The sequence below is a fragment of the Echinops telfairi genome, unplaced genomic scaffold (assembly GCF_000313985.2).
Source record: "Echinops telfairi isolate 266 unplaced genomic scaffold, ASM31398v2 ScPeMD7_443;HRSCAF=831, whole genome shotgun sequence".
Lineage (NCBI taxonomy): Eukaryota > Metazoa > Chordata > Mammalia > Afrosoricida > Tenrecidae > Echinops > Echinops telfairi.
The window spans coordinates 72,513,772-72,523,939 of NW_022104341.1; the positions used below are offsets into that span (position 1 = coordinate 72,513,772).

General features: G+C 56.1%; 1 protein-coding gene across 2 annotated transcripts in view; it reads right to left on the minus strand.

The window, feature by feature from the left end:
* Positions 1-1,400: 1,400 nt before the first annotated feature.
* Positions 1,401-10,168, minus strand: part of TMEM61 (transmembrane protein 61) — a 9,165-nt gene continuing 397 nt past the window's right edge. The window contains exons 1-3 of one of the 2 annotated variants that reach the window (XM_045291992.1): positions 9,801-9,852; positions 5,466-5,812; positions 1,401-1,976 (exon numbers count right to left, since the gene is read on the minus strand). In XM_045291992.1, the coding sequence (XP_045147927.1) occupies positions 1,769-1,976; positions 5,466-5,812 (555 nt within the window). In that variant the 5' untranslated portion in view covers positions 9,801-9,852 and the 3' untranslated portion in view covers positions 1,401-1,768. Of the gene's footprint in view, positions 1,977-5,465; positions 5,813-9,800; positions 9,853-10,168 lie in introns of those variants that run through there. The other variant, XM_004699642.2, reaches the window with a different exon arrangement.

Sequence of the window (10,168 nt, forward strand, 5' to 3'; positions counted from 1 at the left end):
GAGGTGGCTGGGCTCCAGCCTGGACAGAGGAATACGAAGGCCAGCCGTGATTCAGGAATAGTTGGGTGCAGGGGAGACGTGGGCTGGATGCGTTCAGGAGCACTGAGGGGCAAAGGGAGTTCCCAGGAGGGTGCCCTAAGAGTGTGGGGAAGGGGCCGAGCCCCCAGGGCATCTAGTACCCAAAGCCCAGGCCGCAGCACCTGGCAGGGGTCTACGTGGAAACCAGACCTGGAAGAAAACATGGAACACAAACCAGTGCTTCCCAGGCCTCCTGGGCTGCGGCCTGCCCTTGTGTGGCTCCCGTGCCAGCCAGTGGGCCTGGGCTCTGTGCTCCTGGTCCTGCCTTTGAGGCACTGGTGGCATTGAGCAAGACTCCTCCCCGGCCCACTTTCCTCATCTGGGAAAGACAGAAACGGTGACTCCCATTGGGGGAGGCAGGGGGAGGGGAGGAGGGGGAGATGGGGGATTTCCACTAGGACCCAGGGGAGCTGATGTGGACAGAAAGGCTCCCAGCCTTCCAGCCTGCCCCGTTCAGCTCCAGCCTGGTGAAGGGTGTACCTCTTGGCCACAGCTGCTACACATTAACTCGTGGGCCTCCTGGGGAATTCCTCCTTTGGGGGCAGGCGGGCAGGCTCGGGACACCATGAATGCTTTAGGAATGGTGGAGGACTGATAAAGTCCCTTCCCCAATGGTATAGAGAGGAAACTAAGTGGGGTGAGGGTTGGAAAGAGGGCCACTACCCCTGGGTCACACGGCAAGGCAAGGGCAGAGAACTGCCCCAAACTAGCTGCTGGTGAGTCATTGTCTCCAACTCTGGCCTTCGATTTCGCGTCTGGAACAAAAGGGGGCCCTAGTGACACAATAGTTGAATGCTCAGCCGCTAAGAGAAAGGTCAGCGGTGCGAACCTCAGGGAGAAAGCGGTAGTATTCAGCTTTTTTTTTTTTTTTTAATGGTTGAGCTTTTTCTTAATTATTACTAAATATGTGTCTAACAGTGACCCATATTGTGATGTACACATGTAAAGAGCTACTATCACATTACATATCACATGTTAGGTCCAAACCTAAAACTAAATCAGGAGTCATATAAATGGTTCAATACTGAGTAGTTACCAGCTTCCACGCTGCAAATAACCCTCTATCTGATTCATGAATACCTACACACTCACATGTCATTAAGGTGATTCCTATGCATGGTGACCCTGAAAGACAATGCAGAACAGCCTTTATGGGTTGTCAAGGTTGTAAGTCTTTTTTTAAAAGATATTTTATTGGGAGTTCTTACAGTCTGCTTTTAAATCTTCAAAAACAGACTTAAGAACTCCCAATAAAACTGCCCTCTAGGGTCCCTCTGAATCCCCATCCACTCAGTGGCAAAAGGTTTGGTGTTTGTTTTTTATTTACCCCAACAGCCTCCCGACTCACAGCACTGACTGCCAGCCATCGGAGTGTGCCATCCTGGACATCGAGCACCCTGCTGACTGCAGCCACCAGGCATCGCGGGAGGCAGAAGAACCACCCAGCTGAGCCCAGGCAGCCCATAGAAGCATGAGATGGGAGTTATTTTAGGCCGCTCAGTTTTGGGGTGGTTTGTTACATGTTAATAGAAAAATAGCACAGCATTTGTCCCACCGGCATTTATGGAGTGTTTGCTATGTTCTAGGCACGGAACTCGCCCCTAGGAGAGGCTCCTGCCTTTCTGTTCTCTGGATCAGGGCTGTTAACTTCCTCCCGGCAGTCCGATGGAGCAGGCCTGGGTGGGAGGACTCAGCCCCGGGCATTCTCTGCAGGGATGGCGTCCCGGGCAAGGACGGTGCTCTCGTAGCTGGGCGGAGGCCAGGGGGGCTGGGTACCAAGTAGGGCATCCCCGGGGGCACTGTACTTCAGGTCTTCGTCTGTGGGGTACGCAGGTGGCGTCGGGGCTGCCTCAGCCATAGCCTCCTCATAAGTGGGGATGGTAGTCATCTTGGGTGTCCTACGGGGCCAGGAGAAGAGAGACTGTGAGCTGTTAGCCAGGGGGCAGGGGGAGACGCGTGCCCTGGTTCAAACCCACATAAGAGGGACTTCAAAACATTTCTGGGGAAATGGAATTACAAGATACAGACATGTTCCATAAGCTGTTGGAAGCCCCCTTCTACATTGTTGAAGTTTTTACCTGAGCTGGCCCCTGCCAACCTCTGCCCTCCCTACTCTCCCCTCCCCACCTATAGCAATTACCTGTGTGTTCCCCACACCTCCACCCACCTTCTTGTCCCCGCAAGAAATTCCTTCTCTGTGGGACCTCTCCCCACTTCCCTGCTAGTCAGCCTCACTGATTCTTCCTCTGGGTAGCTTTCCTGACGACCTCACCCCCAGCAAGTCTCCCGCTCTCTGCGCTGGCCCTGTGACTACACTGACCGGCTATCCCCTAGGGCCAGGGCTGCTTCTGAGTGTCCAGAGCTGAGGGCAGGTATTCAGGAATGTTTGTTGAAAGACGGATATCCATGGACAGCAAGACTCTCAGAGTATTGTAATATTCCTTACATACCTTGAGTCGGGGACCCTGTGAGCGGAATGGGAGACCACCAGTTCTCCTGCCCACCTGGGTGCTTGAGGTCCTAATGGGATCACTCTGCCAAGTGACTGCCTCTGCTGGCATACCTCCGGGGATGGCAAGCTTACTGGGTCTCAAGTCAGCCACTTCTGTCTCAGAACAGCAAGGGGCAGGAGAAAGGCTCGGATGGGGCTTAGCTCCAGGTGCCACGACAGAGGGGGCATGCTGGGAACCTGCTGCTGCCCTCTCTGCTGCTGCCCATCGCCCATTGGCATCTTGGTCCCTCACTGGGCAATGTGACTTCTCAGCCAAAGTCCCCCAAAGCCCCCAGAGTGGTTCTCTGGGGAGGCAGGCTGGCTGCGTCCCACACTGACGAGGGTCACAGAGCAGGGGCGGAGATCCTGGATTTGAGCCCCAGCCTGAATACATGAGGCAGAGCACTGGCTAGGTGCTTGACCTGCCTCCCTGCCAGTGCTCAGGCAAACTTCTCCTCCAGAGCCTCTGTCTCTGGAAAGCAGTCCTGGATGCCCGCAGTTGAGGAAGCCAGGAAGGATCCTCGCCCTCCTCGGAGCTCCCAGCATCCTTTGCAGGTGAAGGGAGGAGGAGGCAGGCCAGGTGGGCTCCATTGCTGGGTGGCCTGTGTTGTGCTCACACCATTTCAGAAGCTTGGAAAACACCAGAGAAACACGGAACGAGGGGAGCCCTCTTTCTCTTCCCTGCTTCCCTCCACCTGTGACCCTGCCCCTCCCCGGCTGCTCTAAGCCAGAGAGACAGAAGAGGCTTTGCTCATGCCACGATACCCCAGCATGTGACAGCTGGGGGTGGGGGGGGCAGGTGCCAGGTGAGCTCAGACACAGCAGAAAGCATGCTCAGCAGATAGATGTGGGGTAGCCCTCACCCATGTGCCAGCAGGGACCCCCCAACCCCAAGTCTCCTTGGTGCTGACCCAGAACACAAAGTCCCCTCCAGGGCCGCCGCACACACATCCCTACAGAGCCTCCATTCTGGCGTGTTTTGACCCAGGTCCATGCACAGAACACTCCGCCAAGCCAGGGTCAAGAGAGCCAGGCCCAGTGTGCCACCATCCATCAGCTGGGCCGGACCATCAGGGCAGGGCAGGCGTTACCAGAAGCCCAAGAGCCAAACTCTCCAGTCTAACATCTCTCCTCCAGCCACCCACCAGTCGTCTTGTCTCTAAGGTGGGCCTCATCCTTTACCCTAACCTCACAGGCAGAAAGGTCCGTATCCACTTGTGAGCACAGGAGTCCTTAGCAGCGGCAAAGCAGTAAGGGGCAGGTGGGAAGGGCACATGGCTCTCCTTCATCCAGCGCCTGTCTCACGTGAGTTTAGCTGCAGTCCGGGGAACAGGTGCGGGCATTCTCAGATGACGAGGAAGACACAGATGTGGCTCCGAGGGTCACGCGGGGCGTAAAGAGAGGGCATCCTCTTGTGCACTAGTCCACGATTGTTTCTGCTGTACCTATTGGGGGTGGGACCCCAGTAGCGAGGTCTCCACCCACCTCATTTAGGGCCTCTGCTTCCCAGGGCAGCTCCCCCAGGGCAGGGGTTGGCTTTGTCCACTGCAGCCTCACCAGAGCTTTGAATGAGACCTGGAGCACAGTAGCTGCTCAATAAATGCCGGTTTGATGTGTGATCGAATAAATAAATTAGTGATCTGCTGGGGGAAAGAAAGGGCCCTGGAGGTACAAACAGTGAAGGGCTCAGTTGCTGACCAATAGGTTGGCTGTTCAAACCCACCCAGAAGCTCTGCAGGGGAAAGGCCTGGTGACCCCCATCTGTAAAGAGCACAGCCAGGAAAACCCGATGGGGACATTCCGCTCTGCTCCCCAGAGTCGTTGTGAGTCAGAATCGACTTGATAGCAACTCAACAACAAAATGGGGAAACTGAGGCCTTGAGATGGGAAAGGACCTGGTGGCTTACATTTACCCACAACCAGGCACGCCCAGAGGGGGAGGTGCCTGAGACCAGGAACAGTGGAGTTGACGCCCATGGGCCTCAGGGCAGTCTGAGTTGGTCTGGGTCAGCTCCCAGGGTTCTCATCAGAGAAATGAGTCCGTGAGTGGCCAGAGAGTCCCTGCGGGCTCACATCAACTGAGGCCTGTTTGCCCATTGTGTATGCCGTCTCTGCCTGCCCAGACCAGCAGGGTGAACAATCAGGACTTCCCCTCTAACCAAGGGAAGAAGGATGCCTGGGTCCCAGGTCAGTGCATAGAAACTTGGTTGACCCAGAACGAAAGCAGGGGTCAACCTTGCTTTCCATTCCATTTGCCCACGGACTTTCTGAAAGCCCCGTTGGGGCACAGATTCTGGGGGCAGATTGCCAGGGTTCAAGCCTGGTCTCTGACGACACACTCAGGGTGTCCAGGGGGCAAGTTACTTAAGCCTTGGGTGCCTCCACGGCCTCCACTGTCAATGCAGCTGACAAGAACACCATTTCTGAGGCTGCTGCGAGGAGGAAATGGACAAGTTCACAGAAGAAAAGCACTTCCACAGTGCCTGGCGAGGGGCGAGTACGACACAAGTATTTGCTGTTGTGTTGTTTTCTTTCAGGGGAGGAAGCTGGGGCCTAGCGGGGTTGCAGTCCCACAGTCAGTTCACAGTAGAATCAGGAAAGGATGCCAGTGGATCTTAACCCCTACACTGCTTGCCTCATGCCGTACTAGGCTCTGATGTCACCTCCTCCAGGAAGCCTTCCTGGGTTTCTCCGTGCTTCCATAGGTGCATGCCCCCCCCGCCCCCCCGCCCCTCTCACAGCCCTGACGGATCTGTCACACTTCTGCCTGGGGGATTCAAACTCCTCTGAGACCGTGCTAAGCCATCTCCTTGTCGCTAGGACACAGGGCAAGTCCTGGTCCAAAGGGGGAGTGTGGTGACGGCACCTCCCACTCCCACCCCCTGGCCCTGCTGACCTGCAGCTCTCCTCCCAGGTGTCCACTGTGAGGTAGTGCAGGTCTCTGGAGAGGTGGTATGGGTCCCACTGGGGCGGCCCCTGAGGGCTGGCCTTGGCCGACCACAGCAGGCCAAGGAGCAGCAGCAGGCCTCCTGCCCCACAGCAGAAGAAGCTGACGGACTTCAGCAGGGGGCTGGTGGCCTCCGGCTCAGGGTGCCCTGTGGGTGAGGCCAGCTGGCCAGGGTGGGCTCCTTCATCCCCTTCACTCCACCAAGCGAAGCAGAGTGTCCCGACCACCAGAACCATGGTGCCGCCGACCATCATGCAGTAGCGCAGGTTGGAGGCCACGCGGCCGCGGTCACACATCTGAACACAGAGGGAGAGAGAAGGAGACGTGGGCCACAAGCAAGACCTGCTGGGTGCAGGAGGCCTGGGGTTCAGACCTTCTCTGCCGAGGTCGCCGTGCACCCTTAGAGAGGTCACTGGGCCCCGTGTGCCTCTGTGGGTTCACATCACCCATCTCGCAGCGTTAGCGACAGAGTCCCTAACCTCTGCACTACCAGGGTCCTTTCCAGCAGCACTAGGTAACTAGGACTCGGGGTAAGTGCTGCTTGGCTGGAAAGTCAGCCTTCCCGCTGGGCAGAGCTGGGAGGGGACTCGGGGGAAGCACAGGAGCACCGCATGGAGTGGAGTCCAGGCTCTGGTCCCTGGGGAAGCCTCAGTTTCCTCATGTGCAAAAGCGAATGCCCTCTAGCAGACTGCCCAAAGAATATAGTGGCCCCCTATCTTCTTCCGAAAGAGAAGCCATTGAAACGGGAGTGGGGCGCGCAGAAACCTCGAGGGAGTCTTCAATCATCGGAAAGGCCTTCCAAATAAGGGCTTGTCCAGCCCCACAGGGCTCCGACAGACACCCCCTAGGTGGCTAATCTGGTCTAGCTCTTCCGGGAGCTAACGGGTGCAGCAGAAAGTTCAAGATGTGTATGTACAAGTGTGCATGTCAAAGGGAGGTTTTTCTCTCTCTATTCCCTGAGCGTGTGTGCGTGTGTGCGTGTGTGTGTGTGTGTGTGTGTGTGTGTGTGTGTGTGAGAGAGAGAGAGAGAGAGAGAGAGAGAGAGAGAGAGAGAACACACATACATGTAAATATAAGGGAGTGGATCCCAATCTGTGGGTCTGAACCCGCAGACCACCGGAGCCGGTAGAACAAACGGTTGCCTTTCACGCAGCTTCCTGACTGAGAGTCTGGCCTCGAGGCAGGCGCCTCTTATTGCCGGCTCAAGGCAATTTCATCAGGGGGAGGAAAAGCAGCTGAGTTGCCCCCCCACCCTCCCTCATCCTGCACCTGGGCTCGCTGTCAATGGGGAAAGCTGGAGACCCCAGCCCGGAGCAGGAAAGCCCCTAGCAAACCAATTCAATAACACCCTGTCTGTGTGCCACGGCACCCGCATCTCCTCAGGTGCCCCCATAAGACCTGGCCCGTGCAGGGCAGGAAGCTCCCACTGTGGAAGCAAGGAGACTGGTCCCCAGAGGTGGGACACCTTGCCCAAAGCCACACATGGGGTCTGCTGGCCCTGCGGGGTTTCTCACACTGGAGCCAAGGGCGGCTGGCTGCGGCTCGAGAGCCACCTCGGCTCTTTCGGGGTGTGTGCATGGCTCTGAGCTGAAAGGAGTGAAAATAAAATGACTACTCGAGTGATGGCGATTTCATTTGTTTGTAAAAATAGATGCATGGCTCTTGAACAATTTTTAAATTGTTGTGAGGGACAGGGTTGGCCCTTCCATCTCAAACGTTAGCCAGTCCTGGTACTAGAGGGACCCCCGCAGGTAAGGTTCAACTATGATGCTTTTCACTGTCGATACATGCAGGACTTGCTCACTGGGGGAAGCTAAGAAAAGCACAGATTAGAAGTGGGAAATACACACGTCCTTCACCTCAGATGAGCATGAGTCCCAGGGGGGCGTGTTTGGGTGGCTTTTCCCTGGGCTGCAGAAGCGAGTTGAGCATTTACACTAGCCGGACCCCGCACTTCACAGGGGTGCCCTACGCAGTCCTCACAGTGCCTGCTGCCCTGAGGACACTGGGCTCAGAGACTACAACGCGCCCAACTTCAGTGCCGGTGTGAATTTCAGTCTGGAGTGATTTAAATCCGCGCGCACGTATGTGTGTGTGTGTGTGTGTGTGTGTGTGGTCGAAATCCAGCCGTACTTTCACAATACAAACTGGAGACGACGCTGAGGTATGTTGCTGTTGTTGGGGACCATTTTGAGTCATCTCTGATGCCAAGTGGCCCAGGTGTAACGGAATGAGTCACTGCCAGGTCCCGTGCCGTCCAGGTAAGGGTCTGTCCCCCCCACTGTGTCAGCCTAGCTCGCGCGTGGGGCCTTCCTCTTTTTCACGGACCCTCTGTTTTATTAAAGGTGATGGTGACCTCGTTCTCCAGGGACCTTCCGATCTTACATCCTGGCTGGACGTCTTCCCAGAAAGGTTTGTTCATTCTTCTGGAGGCTCTTGGCCTGTTCAGAATTCTTCTCCAACACCGCACTGTGAACGTGTCCAGTGCGTCTTCTTTGGCCTTCCTGCTTCGTCAGCCGGCTTTTGCTGGCGCGTGAGGCAATTGAATATACGACTGGGCTGGGCCCACCTTAGTCATCGAAGTGACGTCTTTGCTTTTTAACACTTGAAGTGTATCCATAGACTAAGGTGACCAGATTTTAACATTGATAAAGCGGGACACCATTGATAAAACTCATATCCTGGCAAAATAGCCACATGCCAGCTGAAAACCGTATACCCTAGCTTGTCGTGCATTCTTTCCAAAAATCGGGGCTTTTTAAAAACGCTGCGGGATGCGGGAATAATTGTTAAAAATCGGGACTGTCCAGCAAAAAGTGGGGCGTCTGGTCACCTTACCATAGACCTTCCTTCCTGGCTCACCTCCTCCTGGCCCTCAGACACGCCCTTAGCAGGTTCTGCGGGATGCCTGTCCCTCCCACCTGGAGGGTGGGAGGTGGTGGGGTACAGCATCCAGCATCAAACACTCCCCCACCCCCACTCTGTCACCTGCTGGGGGCAGTTTTCTCGCCTTGTAGGCAGGCAGGGCACCCACCAGTTAACCTGTCTGCAAGAGATTCACAGCCCCTGCAGGATGGAGGGCCTGTAGCTTGTTCCACTGTTGTTACGCAGTGGTTATCAGTGTGTCCAGGCACAAGGTCCCCCTGACCCACTTTGGAGAGGTGATGTGCAGGCAATTGACTGACCCCTGACCCCAACGTGCCTCCTGACAGGCTGCAGCCTGATAGAATCCCTGCTGGGAAGCTACAACTCTGGAATCCCAGATACCTCCCACTGTCAGCTCTCCACCCTGGCACTTGGGTCTTCCCAGCTGGCCACCACTTGTGCCTCATCCCTTCCCCTGCTCCCTCCTCATCCCCTCCACAGAAACACTGGCTCACACACCAACTCCCACCACCAGGAGGCCTCCACACCTGCTGTGCACTGCCACCCCCCACCTCCCATACACACACCTGGGGACCCCTCTGCTTCCATGCCTGCTTCACTTTCTACAACCTGCTCAAAGCCTAGCCCAAAACGCCAGCTCCTGGAAGCCTTTCCAAGGTTGCCACTCCTCACCACCCCCTCCAGAGGCCTGTCCCTGCACCCTCCTGGCAGCCTCTGACCTGGGCTCTCCTTTCCTGTGACCTTGGGCAATCAGCTCAGCCTTTCTGAGCTCTGATTCTTCCCTCCCAGGGAGAGGCAAGTGGAGAGAGCTGGATGGAGCCGGCTCAGCCTAGGCAAGTGATCCAGCCTGACCATGCCTCTTAACACCATAGTGCCCACTGGAGAAACCATAGGAGAGTCACGTGACCTCTTACTGTTGGGATTTTTATTTGCACAGCAACACTAAGAATATACCCTGCCACATACACCCCACTTGTCCTTCCTGCAGAGTCCACCAAGTAGCAGGGAGAACCTGTGTTCTGCCTTCAATAAAAGACTGCAGGAAGAAAGCCTTCCACCAGGAGCCTGGTGGCGTCGTGGTTACAAATGTTGTGCTGCTAACTGCAAAGTCAGCAGTTCAAAACCATCCACGGGGAGAAAGGCGGGCTTTCTCCTCCGGTATTTCTACCCCAGTATAGAGTTACATTCTCAGAAACCCAAAGTGGCCGTTCTACTCTAGCGTAGCCTGAGTCGGCATCGACTCGATGCCAGTGAATTTGTTTCTTGGTTTGGAAGCCAGGCTATGCCTGTCCAGAGGCAAGGCCCCACAGCAGGGTGCACCGAGACCCGCGAGCGTCCTGGGCACGGGACTAAGGTGCTCTTTCCCCCAAAGCCTATGGCCCCCACCCCAGGACAAACCGCATTGTCCAGGGGATGTGTGGGTAGTGGGTTTCATGCTGGGCTGCTGGCTTCGAGGTTCGTTGTTGGAAACCACCGGCCGCCTGCGGAGAAAGCTGCGGCTTTCTACTCCTGCGAAGAGTTACCGTCTCAGAAAGCCTCGGGGCAGTTCCATCTTGTCCTGTAGGGTCGCTAGGAGTGGACTCGGTGACAGGGAGTTTTGGGCTTGGTCTGAACTAGAAGTCAAAAGTATCCCTTCTACCTGGGGAAACGGAGCCACAGCCAAAGGCCCAAGGCCGCCCAGCCAGTTAAAACTCAACTAGGAGAACCTGAGTCCAGACTCGGGCCCCCAAGCCACCGCGACCAATGTCCTGGGAAGCGAGCTCAAG